Consider the following 17,610-nt stretch of genomic DNA (forward strand, 5'->3'; position numbering starts at 1 on the left):
AAGGACAGAGGCATTGCTTCAAAACTGTTTTAAAGTAATGTCTGACCAAAAGCTTGAAACTGCAATGCCTCTGTACTGTTGTGTGTTTTAAATACCAGGGGCTTTCCATAAAGTGCAGTCTAGACCTGCTCTATGTGTAAAGTGCCTTGAGGTTACTTTTGTTGTGATTTGGTGCAACATTAAAAAAACGATTGATTGGTTTGACTCTTTGACTCTATTCAGTCATTTGAGATTTCTGCTGCTTTTCTTCACAGGATGTCCTGCACACATTCACAGATCGCTCATTAACTAACTCAAATCCAGAAGATATAATTATTGAATAAAATTTTATTAAATACCCCAAATTGTGTCTACCTCCAATTTGCCCATATATTACATCATTAATAGGCTACTGAAGCATCAATGTGTAAGCAACATGTAACTGTTGTAGCTGCTGGAGGTGGAGCTGGTGGGTCCTGTGGTTCCCACCTTAGAGATAAATCGGAGAGGTCATGAGATGATTTATGGGAGAGGAAAGAAGAAAAAAAAACTTCTACACAAATCTGTTTTCAGTTTTGGACTTTTCCTCTAATCTTTGATATCTGGTGAAATATTACATCAGTTGAACATTTAATAAAATAAAACCATGAGAGAAGTTTAGAGGGGGAAAAAATCACTATTTGGTGAAGTTGTTAACAACTCATAGACTTCTGAAATATGACCCCGACTACACACTGCTTTTTGTAGATGTCAAAAGCCAAAAAGGCTGGAAATCACTTTAACTTTAACAATGTGTTTTATTTTGAAGCATGTTATATTATTCATTGTGTCAAATCTTCATCTGAGAAAGAACTAAAGCTGTCAAATAAATATAATGGAGTTGACCGCAATATTTCCCTCTGAAATGTACTAGAGTGTGTGGTGGAGTGGAAGTATAATGTAGCATCAAATGGAAATAATCAAGTAAAGAACTAAAAGTAACATTAAGGTACGTCAAAATTTTAAAGTCGCCTCCTTGAATGAATATTTAGTTTTTCTCCCCCACTGTTTGCATCTATCAATAACATCACATGTTCAGAGCATTGCTCTTCAAGCTGTCTAATGTGCTGTGACGCTTTTTTCATGAAGCTGCCTGCTCAATATTTTAGGGAGGGGTCAGTCTTTTTTCTGCTCAGTGATTGGCTGTTTGGTCAAGGGGACGACACGTGGGGGAAAAAACAGCCAATAAGCGCTTTCCGAGGCGTGGTTAAGGAAGCGTCGCTACCATCCAGCCATCATGCTAGCTGAGGAAGTCCTGTGTAACTAGCTTTACCAGCTTATGGGCTATTTTTTCTTGAGTTAATATAATTGTTTTAGTGGCCGCCGGGATCTAGAATGGAAACAGCAACTTGTGTGTGAACGTCGTTGTTTTCTTTTGGAAAGAGGGGCCCGACAGGACAGCTGTGTGTCGGCTAACTGCTCAGTAAGCTAGCGCGGCTAACCGTGAACGCACTCGACAACAGACGCCAAGTCACAAGTCGGCGGCTCGACGTTGGATATTTCAACCACTACCATGGAGAAGGTACACACTACACATACCGATACAGAGCTACTAATGTCTACTCAAGCTGTCGTATCGATCTGAAGGGGTATCATGTGAGTTAGTTAGCTGCCTAGTAGCTGCTCGGCACACCTGCCTCTCCTGCTGGATATTCATTCACTGAAGGCCGGTTTCGTTTTGTGCTCGCTAATTTGACACCACTTTGCTGTCACGTTACATTCAATCTCATGTCATCGCCTGCAGTTTGGGAGGTTACCGGGAGTGTTATGGGGGGTAGGCAGCAGGCCTGTTAGCGTGCACCGGGTGTGAGGGCACGCCCAGCCCCGATGTCTGTGTCCTGCATCCTTAGCCTGCCTCCTCTCTATCTAATAATCTAACATGTAGTGCAAAACTGAGGATACCTTTAATGTTAATGTGTTGTAACCAGTGGTGGAAAGTAACTTCGTCCATATATTCATGTTCAGGGTAGAGGTAATTGTGTTTTTATTTGAGTATTTCCATTTGAAACTACTTTAAAAAATAATATTGAGATGTTTTTATTGGGTTTTTATCCATAATATACAATGCACTGCAACAACAACAACTACTACTACTACTACTATGCCGCCCCCGCCCCTGAGAGAGTGGCCAGCTCATGCAGAAAACAGAAATGATGATGATAATAAAATAATAATAGTAACAATAAATAATGAAATGTCTATCAGTAGTGTATACCAATGATGATAAAAATAAACAATACTAAAAAATAAACCATAAATAAAAAATTGATCTTCAATTACAGTCATTAAGTCATTTGATGCTACTTTATACTTCCACTCCACTACATTTCAGAGGGAAACATTGTACTCTGTACTCCACTACATTTATTTGACAGCTTTAGTTACTTCTCAGATAAAGGTTTCACACAATGGATAATATAACAAGTTTTTTTGTTTGTTTGTTTTTTTTAAATACAACACATTTTTAAAGATGACACCAGTGGTTTCCAACCTTTTTGGCTTTTGACATTTTACAAAAAGCAGTGTGTAGTCAGGGTCACATTTCAGATGTCTATGAGTTGTTAACTGCTCCAACAAATAGTGATTTTTCCCTCTAAACTTCTCACATGGTTTCATTTAAATAAATGTTCAAATGATCCAATATTTCACCAAAAATCAAAGATTAGAGAAAAAGTCTAAAAACAAAAAACAGATTGGTGTATCAGAGCTTTGTTTTTCTTCTTTCCTCTCCCATTAATCATGGCATGACCTCTCTGATTTATCTGGTGACCCTTTGGAGGGGCCCGACCCCCTAGGCTAGAAACCACTGGACTAAACTAGCTATCTGTATACAAAGTAGTTGAAGCTAGCTCCACCTCCAACAGCTACAGCAGTAACATGCTGCTTACACACTCTGATGCTTCAGTATTAATAATCTAATGTCACATATTATAATATACAAGTCAGGGGAATGAAATTTGTACTTTTACTTTAAGTAGGATTTTTCATACATGACTTTTACTTGTGATTTTTTTAACATTGCTATATTGGTGAATACTTCGCCCACCACTTGTTGTTGCAGTTGCTTTATAGTTGAATAACCACGGAAATGGGTCTACACGCTAAAAGTAGAATCACTATGGGAGATAAATAGGCATGAGGTCAATGTTTAGGGTCAAGTAATAGATGGAAGGAAATATATTCAGCAGTCCACAGCTGCAGAGTTAACTGATCACCTCACCTTCTTCCCACAGGCGGATTTTTTGAAAGGACTCCCTGTCTACAATAAGAGCAACTTCAGCAGGTTTCATGCAGACTCTGTTTGTAAAGCATCTGTAAGTAGACTATGATAATATGTATTTCATCACACTCTCATTAATCCCAATACACTGTTGGAAAAGATGCCTAACAGTAGTCTAATACAGGGGGTTTTAATGTCGGAGACTGTGGGCCTCCCTTCAGACAAAGGTTGGAAAAAGGCACCCCTCACCCCCCTTAGTTTACTTGCTTAATAAAGTATTGTTTTATTCAATTCCTAGATGCCTACGGTATCATTCTTATGTTATTTGATCCCATAGACATTCAACAATTGAGCCAAGATAGCCTGATATCACTGTTTGACATAATTCAGACTAGACCAAATACATTAAAATCTGTCCTAAGGCATTTATTAGTTTCTGACTCTGGGAGAGTTGGAAAGAACTACTGTATCTCTGAACTATCTCTTTAACCAAATCACACACATTTAAGCTATTCTATGTGATCTCTCTTTTGATCACTAATCTAATATCTTTTCACTTCCATTCACTGAGCCTCCCCTGAAACCTGAAACAAATGTTTGCACATATATCAAGATCAAGACAAATAATATAATAAATGCTGTGATTGTTCCTTGATTCATTTATACATTAAGAATACAAACGACAAATGCATAACTGTAATTCGTAACCTCTTACTGCCCTGTCTTACAGAATCGAAGACCCTCTGTTTACCTTCCAACACGTGAATACCCCTCTGAACAGAGTAAGTACCAAAAGGCTCAAAGGTCAAAACTGTGGGAGAATAGTCACTTAAAACCATACATTAACAGAAAGGGTTTTGTAGTTTATCACTGAGGTGTCTTCACCCAGGCTAAACTGGCATTGTTTTTTGGGCGACTGTGCTCTCAGATGGTCAGCTTTAAACTTAATTTCTCAGTAATATGCTGATTGTGTTTTCTCTACAGTTATTGTAACAGAGAAAACCAACATCCTCCTGCGTTACCTCCATCAGCAGTGGGACAAAAAGGTGAGCATGTTCTTCTGAACATCTTCTGAGTTAAATTTCGAAATCTGTGTTTACTTGTTAACCATCTTAATTTGGTCTCAGTTAATGCTGAGACTCATAAAACAATGATTCATATTTGTGTGGTGTGTGATTTTACTGACTGCTTTATAATCCTTTGTGTCAAACAGAATGCAGCAAAGAAAAGGGAACAGGAACAAGGTGAAAGCGACAGCCCAGCGCCCCCAAGGAAGATCGCCAGGACAGATAGCCAAGAGATGAATGAAGACTCATAAGTGTGTGTGTGTGTGTGTGTGTGTGTGTGTGTGTGTGTGTGTGTTTGAGTGTGTGTATACACAGGACATAGTCAATATAAACAAAGAACAGAAAGGATAATCCCACCTGAGTAAAGACTTCTGGCCATTCTCTAACATGGCAGGATGCCTTTCCTGGCATGAAATTAAGGGTTACCCACAGAGAATTGGGGAAATTTCCATTAACAAAGCAGTCTTTTATAGCCTAAATATCATGTACATGGAAAAATGTGAAGATAAATGGTCATAAATGCTGTAGTTGGCTTTAGGAGAATTTTACACCAACATTTTTTCCTGAACTGTCCTTAACTCACTGTTGGTCAGTGACACTTTAGCCATGAGGATAGGACTCCGTACTGATGATTCTTTAATTTGTATTGACCATATCCTGTGTGGATTCATGTATGTGCATATGTTTGTATGAATGTTGAGCTGTGAGTGTGTATTGTGTGTTGTACTGTGTGTGTGTGTGTGTGTGTGTGTGTGTGTGTGTGTGTGTGTGTGTGTGTGTGTGTGTGTGTGTGTGTGTGTGTGTGTGTGTGTGTGAGGTGAATGAGTAGTAAAAAAAAAAAAAAGAATAGATCAGAATAGATTCAAGATCAGCAATGGACTTGACAGATAAAGTCAGACTTGACCCTAAAAAAAACTGTCTCATACTGGTACATGACTTGTGTAGCCTTCTGTCAGCTGGAGAGTCTGTCCTGATTTGTGCAAAGATAACATTTTTATTACTGTTTTAATTTTATTATAACTATTCTTGTTTATGTATGGCAATGCGCTTCCTGCCAGCCACAGTGCCCACCCTCTCAGTTTCACTGCCTACTCTGCAACCACATGGGGGCATTGCATTATTTCTCCACACTGTTTGAATCAACAGAACCAAGAATGCACTGTGAAGAACAGCACAAAGTAGAAGCAACTCTTCCACATTTCCCCTTTAGACGTGTATGTTTATGGTGAATATGCATATCTCCATTCTATCCGGGAACTTGTGCTTTTAGGACTAAATGTCGTCTTGGTGTTTCTGGGAAATATTTTTGCATCTAGCACCACCCTCTGGCTAACTGAGGCTAGTATGAATGGGATTGGCTCTGAATTTTAGCTGTTCTGTCATCAATGGGCGTAAAAAGCAAAGAAGAAAAAAAGCAAAGAGTTGATCTTAAATATGAAGTTGTAAATCCTAATGTTGGATTTTATTGCACAACTTGGCAACAGCACAGATAGTGAGGAAAAATATGTATAGTAATGTCTGAAAAAAGGGATAACAAATACATTATGATGTGTGTAAATAATTGCCAGTACCAGAATTAGTTTATCCAATGAAGTATCTTTGTGTCTGCCTTTTTGTAAAGTAACACATGCCCATGGATACAATAAGAAACAACTCATGTGAAGGTAAAGACAAGAACCCCATTGCCCAGTGGATTTTATCTTGCCTTGCATGTTGATGTTTTCATGGCTGGGCATTATATTCCTGGACTAGTAATAAAACTTTGGGTTTGAGGTTGTGGCGCTATCTTGTGTGACTGTGAAAGATATTAGAGGCCTTACAACCTGTCATCATGGTTTGGACCCTTTTCCTCTCCCAGCTCAGGTCCAAGGAGTTGTTCTGTACGTCCTGTACTTGTGACAGCCCTGGGTGGTTTTCGTGTGAGAGCTGGTGCAATGGAACATAGGAGGCTCAAAGGGGTATTATAATTTCAGCCATAGAATGCACAATAAGCATGCACAGCAAAGTGCAGTCGCCATCCTGCCTTGTTCCTGAGATTCAGTTTGTATTGGTGTCACATACTGAACAACACTGAATAAAGCTTCTTTTTTTTTTGAGAAAAAATGTTCTTATCACTGCCCAGCAGAGTCACATAAAAGCATCCTGTCCTTCTGTGAGTCTATGCTGCAATGTGGGTTGACAGTGTGGTCATCTTCCTACCTACAGTGTAAATAGCCTGTCTGTTTTTGAAGTGTAAAGCCACATTTAGCTTCTGCTCAGACTGTTCTACGACACCCTAGGCCTTGCCCCCATCTCATGTGTGTTAGATCAGATTTGTTCTTTTTAGCTTTACTGAAATAAAACTGGACTGAAACTGGGTATTTGTCATGTGGTACTTTAAATGGAAGATTATATTGCTAAAATTCTTGAATTTAGGAGATACCGTGAGGCCTAAAAGACAAATGAGTGAGAAAAAAAAAACGGATTTTGCAGGAACAAATGAGTCACAACACATGAAATGCATTTGAAATAGTTTTATTAACTATTTTTCAGGTCTTACAAAAATATGACAAAATAAATTAAAAGAAATAAATAGTCCCATTTCCCAGTATTTTTCTTTAAAAGATTTTTTTTGTACAGTGGTACATTGGAAGAGCATATGATGTTCAGTAAGTGAGGCTTCCATGAAGATGTCTAATCTTAAACTCTGACGTTAGGGTCAGAATTTAATGTAGCTGTGGTGAGAATCTCACCTGTTCATGTCCACTCTTAAAATCCAGAAGACTATATGTTCACTAAATTCATTCAGTCCAATCCCACTGATTTCACATGTTTCATGGTGCTTGTTAAGTCTAAATGAGCCAAAAACCTTGTAAAGAACCGCTGTTGCTTTGATAGTGAATTTGACACGGCTGATGAAGCGTCTTGGTTGTCTGAGCTGATGTCCTTCTGTAACGGACGCCTGTGCTGGGCCCGAGAAAACAGTGATGGTGCTGTCTCTGGTGTGGGATGCCTCTTGAAGATGTTTTCTACGATATCCAAAACTATCCAATATTTAGATTTACTTCAACCAAAACTTATTTAAAGACCTCCATAATAACAAGAGTCAGAAGAAGACAATATGCTGCTGCCAAAAGTGCAAGGATGAAAGAAGTAATAAGTTGGTTAATCCATTTCCATTTTATGAAGTTGTATGTTTTCCCTGAATAAAGGAGGAACCTACATGGAGGCCTAAGCTCAGATTCACTGTGTTGCACCAATGTCAGCCCATGCCCTTATCGTCTCTCCTCTCATTTAAGTCATCTCTGTTTTGTCGCTGGCTTCTCCTTTCTACACAAACTTTTAAATGATATATGGACTCTATTGCATCCCTGAAATCCAAATGCTGCAAGAAAAAAAAAAGGTTTTGATGAGTCTAAGCTCAGCTACGTGATACCGTCTTGATCTCTATCATGTGTCTCTTTAACAATGACCAGCCTGTGAGAATGATACAAAAGACACTGATCATATTGCATTCCTCTCAGCCTTGCACATCTCATTTTACATTTGTAATAAACAATGACCTCTAAATATAAAAAAGAACATAGATTGACAGAAAAATGATACTGAGACCATAGAAATTAATGTCCTGTCTATTTCCTTATTGCATTTAATATAATTAATAGAGTCTCATATTTTTGCCCATCTTGTCTGTTGATGCATGTGATTGAAAAAGTGCACTAGACTCGTTAAGTTGTTACAGATATTATGAAAAGCAGCAGCGAAATGCAGAAACTTAAAAGGTCAATGTCTTCACCAACCTCAGGTGAGAGAGATTCTGTGAACACAAAGCGGTTGATGGATGAGATTATTGGTATTATTATTTTAATAGTGAGTCAGGGGAGATTCCTTGCATTAAATATGAGACAGGAGGGAGCTGAGAGTGTGCTGCATTCACTGACATTGACAGTGAATACTGAGCAGACACAAAGAAAAGGTTTTGTAGCAGGAACATGGTGCATAGAGTCTGGCTGGGGATAATGCAGGATTGATGGGTGCCGTGGGTGGAGGGGTTAGTCTAGACTTATACTGTAGTATTACAGATAAGTCTCCTGCAACTCAGTGTTATTGCCAAAATCCTTGCCAGAGGAGGTGGTATTGAAATGCATAGTTAATGTTTTTGTCTCTCATCCTATAGTGTGTATATGTACCTTTTCTAATGACCGTCTTATACTTTTTTCCTTTCAAAGTGCTCTTAAACTGCAGTCTGCTCCCTTTGCTGATCACACACTGATGGCATGGGCAAGTAGTCAATAGCACATCAACATAAGTGGTTCAACAACACAATTTTCTATGCAGGTAAACTCTGGCACCACCCTCTGGAGACCCTGCAGTAGTGAAATACCGCTTAATGGTAGATGATGGGCTGGATTACTCAAAGAACAATATATAGTATATCCATGATGTACATGATCAACAGAACATACAGCACATACATCTTGGGTTAACAGTATAATCCGAAAAATACCGCTTTGGTTAAAAAAGGAGATCCCATCATCAGCACTGCATTAAAGCAACGCAGCACATGGCTCGTATAAAAAAGATACGGAGCTCAACAGAAATAAGAGCAAGAATTATAAAAAACTAAAACTAAAAACAAAACAGAAAAGAAAAGAAGCCTAATCTGAATTATTTAGGAAAATCCCTTTGTTGCTGAGGGCAGGGACAGGTGAGTAGATAGCATGTTCTGTGTGTGAAAGGAGGAAATCGGAACAATCCAGCTTTTGCATAATGTTATGAGGCAGGCTGGTGTCGGCCCTCTCTCCTGCAGAGAGAGATACGTTTCTATGCAGGGTGTAAGGGTTTAGTGCAAATGTATCTTCTTCAACTCTGCGCTCGTGGAATGGAGCACCATCTGTGTTTACAAGGCGGTCTACAAGCTCGGACGGGGGGAACAGCAAGCAACAGGCTTCCATGCTCCATTTTCTCACAAATTACCTGCGTCTACTTCTGCATTTTTATTTTTTATTTTTTTTGTTTGTTTGTTTTTTTGCCTTTTCTCTTGGGAAAAATACTGGTATGTGACAGCTTGACTTACTAAGCTCTTTACTTTCTTTTCAAACAGATCTGATACTGCCACAGGATGGGAAGAAGTGTACAAAGCTCAGACATCATCACCTCTGCTTTGAAAATAAAGCTGGTGATATATCAGGGATGCTTATTAAGGGGAGGGTTTATGTGATGATTGATAAGAATTGAAGTACTATTTATAATTAAAACACTGATTGATATTGCTTTTCCATTTTTCCACTTCAATATAAAAGTGAAGGGCCCAAGAATTCTTCACAGTTAAAAATGAGACCGTTATCTAATAAATCACTTGTGTTGTGATGGCTAAAAACATCCTCAGTAGTTATTTGATGTACAATCGGTGATCCTTTCATACCACTGTATACTTTTTTTTTTCCTTTTCTTTTTTTAAATCTTTTTCCTCCACGACAGACTGTTACGTCCTAGTGGGAGGCCACCAAGATGCTTACAATTTCTGACTAGAAGAAATCAAGAAACACAGCTCTTTGCTTTAAAGGCTTAAAAACATTAGAAACGCAGCTCATGCATTTCTTTATGTATTGCAGACAAGGAAGGATTCGTATGTTTGTGTGTGTAAGGGAGTGTGTGTGTGTGTGTGTTTTTTCTGTCATGGTAGGAGGGTTACGTCTTTCTTAAGAAGCCTGTTTTTTTTTTTTTTTTGTCTCTCAGCGAAAAAGCAAACCAAATCAACAGTCACCTCTCATCATTTTCAACTTTTCATTTCTCTGCTTCAAGTACTTCGACACATGGCCTGTGACAGCACAGAAGGAAGGTTAGGCCTTTCCTCACAGTAAACACATCATTTCTTCAGTTGAGATGTAACCAAAGACAAGTTTGTTCAATCTGGAGCTACTAGACTTTCGGACCAACCGGGTCCAAGTCTGTTGAATGTCCATTTTCGGACCCTTCCCCTCCAGGAGAGGGGATCTCGTCCGGTACGCCGTTCAAATCAGACCTGGAAACTTGTCTATCTGACGTCTGTGATGATGATCCTTCCCCAGACCTGGGCAGCGGAGCCCCATTCACACATGTCCCTCCCTCAGATTTCCCAAAATTAAACAGTTTCCCAGGGTTGAAGGCTTTGCTGGGTGACTGAGAACGCTCCTGAGAGCTGCTACCTGATGATGAGGATGATGATGATGCTGTCGCTGTGGCATTTGTGGCTGTGGCGGCAGACGACGAAGCCGCAGCACATTCCTTCTTATTCTCAGGTGACTTGAGGAATTTGAAGCTCAGGAACCCGGGCAGCTTTGGCTCACTGCCGGTGGGTGACTGAGGGGAGCGGGCACCACTCGAGGAGAACTTACTCTGGAGCGGGATGATCTGTTTCAGCTTCATCACATTATTGTTGGCCAACAGAGAGCTGGGCCTCTTGGGCTTGTCTGACCCGCCGCCCCCGCCTCCACCACCGGGGCGTGACTTGCTGCTGTGACTTTTGTCGTGGTGGTGATCCCCAGAGGAGTCGCCTTTGCCGTCCTCCCGCTCCCTTTCCCTGCGGGCCATATGCTCCGCCTGCCTCTGCCTCTCCTCCTCCTCCCTCTTCCTCCTCTGCAGCTGCTGGTAATGCTGCTGCGCCTGCCGCTCATGCTTCTGCAGAGGAAAGGAACCATCAGTGTATTTACTAGAATCAGCACTAACCCAGCTAACCCATTACAATACTGCAGTGCTACCCGTAAAACAAATACCTTATCAAGAGTCCTGCATTAGTACAGCAGAGGCCACCACATCTTTTCTTATAGTGCAACTTGCTGAACTTACAATACATTTGAAGGCTTGTTGCTAAAATTTGACCACTAGTTTAAAACAAGCAATTTGTCTCCAAAAGAATGCTGCACTGCTGCAGTACATTGTAATAGCAGCAGCTGCTGCTATTGATTTTATTATATTACAGTACAGAAATGACAATACAGTGCAATACAGTACGCAAACAATAATAAAGGTCAGTCCGGTGAAGGAAAAACACATGTACGTTGGCTTGTTTAAAATGCCTGAATAAAACTTAATTTCTCTCCTTTCCACAACTTACCTTAAAGGCCTCCCTGCGCTGATAATCCAGTTTAGCCATCTCCTCTCGAACCCAAGTAGGAATGTCGGGAATGGCCACATGGATGACATACTTCAGGAGGATTGCAAAATGCTGCAGATAGACAGGTAGAAAGGAGGTTTTGAACAAAAAATAGTTATATGAAAATACAATGTCATAGAAGACAATGTCAGAAATACACTCCAAGAATATGATACTTGAACTAATTCTGGCACAACAACATTTGTGCCTTCATATTCTCCCTCTGATAGGCCTAACTTATCAGGCCAAGACAGAGCTGCAGGCTGTTTACCTTTTTCCGAATATAGGCAGCCACAGAGTGCAGAGCTGACAGAGCCAGAATCTAAATATGTTACAAGTGGTTGGCGAAACATGAAGAGAGCCTCAATTTACCTCTTCAGGTTTATGCAAAAGAAGCCGGGACCCATCCCACATTAACTACTTTTGATCAGCTTCATCAGCATTCATGTTGCACTTCCTTCATTCCTTTGGATAAAATAAGTTAGATAGTAGATGATAAGATAGTTGTTTTTTTCGGCACAACTGACTGATCCAACTCGTGTAGATTACTGACTGTATGTTAGCTATTTATTTAATTTTATTTAGTTAGTTTAATTTTTTTTATTATTTATTTATTCATTACATTTTTATCCAACCTCTGGTGTTTCCTCATTGCAGATTCTTAGGAGTTATGATAGCGTTTCCTGAGTTCCTATTTTTAATAAATTCGTATTTTTAATGATTTTTTCTCCCTTTTGTTTGTTTGTGCTGACTATGTAAAGCACCTTGTGTTACATCACGATGTATGAAAAGTGCTATACAAATAAAGTCTGATTGATTGAAGAGATTTAAGTATGTTCTGCCATACATCTCTCGTAAGTCTCTGTAGGCAGAAAATACTCTGTATATACAATAGTAAACTTGTTTGTTAGCTTGTTTGCAAAAACCTGGCACATTTTCTGATTAGCATACAGTTTGTACTGGGTCATGAGAAAAGGTGATATTGAAAATGCTGGTGCCCAGAGAAAAAGTTTGAACAAGCACTACTCTAAACACTTCAGATTGTCTAGCAGGAACAAGCTGCGTTACCTCGAGGATGACGATTGAGATGATGGCCATCTCAGGGCTGAGCCACGGGAAGAGACGCTGCAGCTGACCACACTGACCAATCAGGTAGCAGTTCACTATGATTGCAATCAGACCCATGGCTTCCATTGCAGTCTGTGAAGGAGTAAAACAGAAACCCACTTAGATTCTCTTGACACTTTATGTGGTGCTAAACACAAAAGGTAGAATAAGAGAATAATTTCTGTGTATTTCAGTTTAATTTTGTTAAGTTATTCATCTGAATTTATAACTTTAAAACCATTATCAAATGGTTATACTGTTTACATAATTATCCATTGTACTCAATCTTCAAAGTCAGTGTTTCTGCATCTTGTCAGCATAATGTTTTTAACTGTCTTCAGGTGACAATCAATTCAATCAATTTAGGACTCAGACAGAAGTGCCTCACGAGCAAAGTGTGTCTTTCTGACCTGCCACTGGCCGATGCTCTCCACTCTGAGTCCAAAGGGCCTCTGCAGACCAGTGCAAAGCTTAAAGGCATCACTGCGGATCTCAATGATGTTGTTGATGAGAGCGCACATGGCAGCCAGGGGAAAAGCAGAGGAGAAGAGCACCACGTAGCCAAACTGAACAAACATCTCTTGGTAGTCCTGGAAAGTGTCCTGAGGAAGCAAAGTGGATTGTTACACCAGATCTGACATGTGAGTAACAGTACTAGCTACTACTACTAGCTAGAAGACCAGACTGCTTTTCTATGGTTCAAATCAAACACACAATTATACCAAATACCAAAAAAAGTTGTTGAGCTGTGATATAGTCATTTATCACTGCCCTGTTTCAAAGTATACAGGGTAACTACTTTGAAAGAAAGTAGATCAAATGAAAACAGATTTTCCAACCCTGGAACAGTTTCTGAAAGATATGTTGCTGTTAATCTTTTAAATTTTTATATGGTGTGGGCATCACAAATTAAAATCCAGTCAGCCTCTGAGAGAAAGATATCTTTAAACCTGGGTAAATACCAGTGGGGAAAACACACACTACCACTGCTTAAGTAAGAAAATGTATTTCTTTTGTATTTTTAGTGAACTGATCTTTGAAATATTTTTAAAGAAAATAATTCAAAAACCAATCTGTTTCTGTTTTGGTTTATCAGTTCTTCTTACCTCATAAGTCTGCATGCAGCTCTCTATCTCTCCCTGGGTGAGTGTGGTGCTCTCTTTCTCCTCAGGGGGGTCAATCCATGAATCCCTTTTCGTTTTAGGTTCAGGCCTCTCTATACTCCTGCCTCTTCTTCTGTGCCGCAATGACGTGCTGCTCTCAGCCCCAGAGGGTAGCTGGGTGCCACTGGCACTAGCCGCAGCCGCAGCTGCACCAGCACCAGCACCAGCACCAGCAGAAGCAGCAGCAGCATTACTTCCTTCTGCCGCACCTGTCCCTGCCCCACCTGACTCTTTCACATCATGGATGCCATTATCATCGTCGTCATCACACATCTCAAACACAGAGGCAGGGTCCATTCCTTTTTCCACCATAGTGGGGCTCCCCTCCTCCAGGAAACTGTTCTCAATGGGTGGCACACTGCAGGCTTGCCTTTTGTCCACCTTAACAACAACAACATGATTAGCAACATTGAACAACACTATTACTAAATAAAAACTACTAATTGTTGGTACTATATTTGTATATAATATATATATATTTTACAAATTAAAAAAGTGTTACATTAGAAGCATACGTAATTAACATCTCATAAATTAATTATGTAATTAAACTGCTTTGTACCTTCTCTATGAAGCTGACTTTCCTCAATTTCAAACCGCAGTCAATCAGACTTTCCTCCTCCGTCTCTCCTTCACTGAACCTCCCGCTGTCAGCCTCGTCCCTCTCACGTCCTTCCTCTTCATCAGGCACCCCGCATCCCCCATTCAAACACTTTTTTTCTCTAAGAGGAGTAGAAGGAAGAGACAGACTTCAGACAAAATGTGTGTGTTAACCACTCACGGTGATGCTCTAATGGTCTATTTACTCAGAGTCCAGCTGGTGTGAATCATAACTGCATGCAGTGCACAGATAATGACACAAGCAGATAAAGTGGATATCTTTTAAAGCCCAAGCTGGTCTGTTTACAATGACTTTTCTTTAATTTAATGTAAGTGTTTCTTTACTGTATTATTTTTACTGATTCATTTAAAGTGTAAGTAATGAGTGTGACCTTCTGTCTGTCTGCCCCACCCCAGGCCTGGTGCCCCTCAGGCCAGGTCCTGGCATGGTCTGGTCAGTGGGAGAAGCCTGGGCTTTTCCAGCTGCCAGCCGGGCATATTTCATCAACACTGAGAGCAGCAGATCCCACACAGCTCGCAGTGTAAGCTCCCCCAGCTTGTGGCGCTCATACAGGTAAGGCTGCAGCACTTCCTTCACATTTTGAAGGAACTGGCGTATAATGAGAAGAGTGGCCAGCATCTGAGACAAACAGAAAAAGAATATACTGTCAAACTAATCAGAACATTAAAAATGAACACTATCCTGGAAAAATGCAAACAGCTTAAAATGCAATGAGTAGAGATAGGTGGGAGAGCAAGAGGAGCACCAAGACAATCACACAGACTTAGGAAGCAATAGTATATATCTTCAAATAAAAAAAGCAATCATTTTTTGGCTACTATGCAAATACTTTATCCAGAGGCAAATCACATGAGTCAGAGATCTTTTGCTGAACTTTTAGATACAGGTTCAAACTTTTAACTGTGACATTTCTGGTTTGAGTGTCAAGAGCAGACAGTTTTCTGCCCTTTAAGACCACTGAGACTACTTTTCAATGACACAAAATGCACAGAGGCTAATGACAGTAACACTTGTACCTTACAGAGCAAATGCAAATCACACAAACACTTTAAGACACACTTAAAGAATGATGCCAGTTTTTTGTTGTTTTAAAACATTTTTTAAAATAGTTTTAAGCTACATTGCTATGACTAAAAAACAACTCATCAAGTTGCTGAGATCGGGGAACATGCCAATATCACAAACAAGTCTGACAGATCAAGCAACACTAGTAGACTGTCATACTGGTTTTAAACAAATGCTCCAGGTAGTTTGTATTTGGAAGGGGAAAAAAAGATAAACTGGAAATGAAATTTACAACCAACTTAGTTCAACTTTAACCTACTTTACTTGTTGTGGTCATTTTTTCCTGTGTATTGAGTATATTTTCAGGTGGGGTCACTTTCAATTACACCCCCAAAAACTGTGGTTTAGATAATCTGGAAGAAATGTGTCATTATTTTCTTTCTTCTTTCCCTGGTCAGGCTTTACAGTGTTAATCATAACAAACAGAAATGATAACCCAAACCATGAAAATAATCTTCAAGTGGTAATACACTAGAATTATCCTTTACCACTCAAAGATGGGCAGGGACTATTTCATCAGCCATTTAATATAAACCCGGAGGATAAACATTTTCAAGCATTGCAGCATCACAAAGCTCACTTTCTTTTATTGGTTTTAATTTAAAAAATAAACTGTTTCCAAGTCAAATAATGCTGATGCAAAATATACTGCAGTTTCTTGCTACAGCACAACACAAAACCACAGTGAGTTCCTGACAAGGACATAGACATGATGTTATTTTCAGTCAATGAAGGTGACATCTTAAATGGAGAAAAACAGATACTGTTCTCCCACTGCTACTTACTGAAGGAGTCAGAATAGATGTGTCAGAGTCAGACAGTGGCAGAATGAGGCTGACAACACCAGATGGTTTTCATTTCAGATGATTAAAAGACCAAACCAGTGTTTTTTTCAAATGTTCCAGCTAAGTTTTTCTTAACTTTGATATCTATTTATTGTGCTACAGTATTAAAATGAACATAACAAGCCATGGCTGCTTATACTGTAAGGTTATGTTTGTGGGCTGACTGACTTGGCAAAAATGTAAAATGTTCTGTGACAAATAAGTGTAGAACATGGACTTTATTTGTTGGGATCCAGACATGGGAAAACTATGAAGGCAGCTGATGTTAACAGATTATGAAAAACTCAATGAGGTGACACACCAGGCTGAGAGTGTAACAGAAGCTGACAAAGTGAGAAATTGAGGTGTGGGTGATGAGGGTTGTATCGACAAAAGTATACGCACCAACTGCACAGAAGGAAATAAATTATTAAAAAACTCCACATCGAGTCTCAGGTGCATAATCATCATGTAGAGTGGGTGGGTGGGTGGGGATTCACGTCCCCTCCAGTATATGAAATATGGAAATGATGAATACTGAAACACTAGAAAATAACCAGTTACATCATTGGATCCCTCTAAAAGCTAAAAGACAGCTTTTTCCCCCTCAATGTCCAGTTTTAAACCAGCTGGGACAGGCTGGAGAAATATCCTTTTCTGACAGTCACTTGCCTTTTTAAAACTGGGTGTGTAGTTGTTACTAAGCTGTGTTGCTGTTAACCAACCAGGTAATCACATGATCCTTATTGCTCAGAGTACTGTGTCTTCAGTGTTTTACTGTACATCCAATATGTAGCCACTGACATTATAAGACATCATCATATTTCACATGGTGACATTGTGAAATTACACTTCCGCCATTGAACCTCAATGTTGTCGAGATTTGTTTTTCTCAAAACAAAAACATCAAAATGACCATATTTGAAATTGCAAGCTTTCACCACACACCACGGAGACAATCTAGAGACAAACCATAATATTTTTGACAAAGCAGAAAGGTAGTTAAAGGCGTGGTTGACAGGACATGCCACACAAGGAATGACGGGGTTGGTCATACATTGACCTCTGACCTCCCACTCAGATAGAGAATGTGCAGGGATCATACTTTGGATCTGAGTAAGGCCCTGAAGAGCCAGGGAACAGAAACCACAAGCATCTGGGCCTTGAGGATGAGGAAAGGCAGCACATTGACCCAGACCTGCCTCTGTAGGCTCCTTAACAGAGACATCACCAGCAGCATCTTCCACAGATGGACAAATGGATGGATTAGGTGGAATGGTGGATGTGTTGAAGGACGGTTATGGAAATAAATGCATTTCAGCAGAGAGAGGATGGGTCATTATAACAACACATGTTGGTAGACAGAAGAATAACTGAAGCTAATGTGTGATAGAGAAACATTAGAGCTGG

General features: G+C 39.8%; 2 protein-coding genes across 5 annotated transcripts in view; one reads left to right on the plus strand and one right to left on the minus strand.

The window, feature by feature from the left end:
* The first annotated feature begins 1,234 nt into the window (after positions 1-1,234).
* dda1 (DET1 and DDB1 associated 1) lies at positions 1,235-6,662 on the plus strand. Of its 4 annotated transcripts, none has more exons than XM_053322749.1 (6): positions 1,235-1,540; positions 3,252-3,332; positions 3,969-4,020; positions 4,223-4,284; positions 4,452-5,079; positions 5,132-6,662. In XM_053322749.1, exons 1-5 carry the CDS (start codon positions 1,532-1,534, stop codon positions 4,554-4,556), a joined length of 309 nt encoding a protein of 102 aa, XP_053178724.1. In that variant the 5' UTR covers positions 1,235-1,531; the 3' UTR covers positions 4,557-5,079; positions 5,132-6,662. The 4 variants fall into 4 exon arrangements, with proteins under 4 accessions (XP_053178724.1, XP_053178725.1, XP_053178726.1 ...); XM_053322750.1 differs by having other exon boundaries at positions 4,452-5,075; XM_053322751.1 differs by having other exon boundaries at positions 4,452-5,071; positions 5,123-6,662.
* A 2,265-nt stretch (positions 6,663-8,927) lies between these two features.
* Positions 8,928-17,610, minus strand: part of ano8b (anoctamin 8b) — a 39,016-nt gene continuing 30,333 nt past the window's right edge. Inside the window, exons 13-19 of the mRNA XM_053322741.1 lie at positions 14,682-14,929; positions 14,252-14,411; positions 13,633-14,070; positions 12,937-13,128; positions 12,488-12,619; positions 11,381-11,491; positions 8,928-10,944 (exon numbers count right to left, since the gene is read on the minus strand). Of these exons, the coding sequence (XP_053178716.1) occupies positions 10,207-10,944; positions 11,381-11,491; positions 12,488-12,619; positions 12,937-13,128; positions 13,633-14,070; positions 14,252-14,411; positions 14,682-14,929 (2,019 nt within the window). The 3' untranslated portion in view covers positions 8,928-10,206. The remainder of the gene's footprint in view (positions 10,945-11,380; positions 11,492-12,487; positions 12,620-12,936; positions 13,129-13,632; positions 14,071-14,251; positions 14,412-14,681; positions 14,930-17,610) is intronic.

This window comes from Scomber japonicus, chromosome 7 (assembly GCF_027409825.1).
Source record: "Scomber japonicus isolate fScoJap1 chromosome 7, fScoJap1.pri, whole genome shotgun sequence".
NCBI lineage: Eukaryota > Metazoa > Chordata > Actinopteri > Scombriformes > Scombridae > Scomber > Scomber japonicus.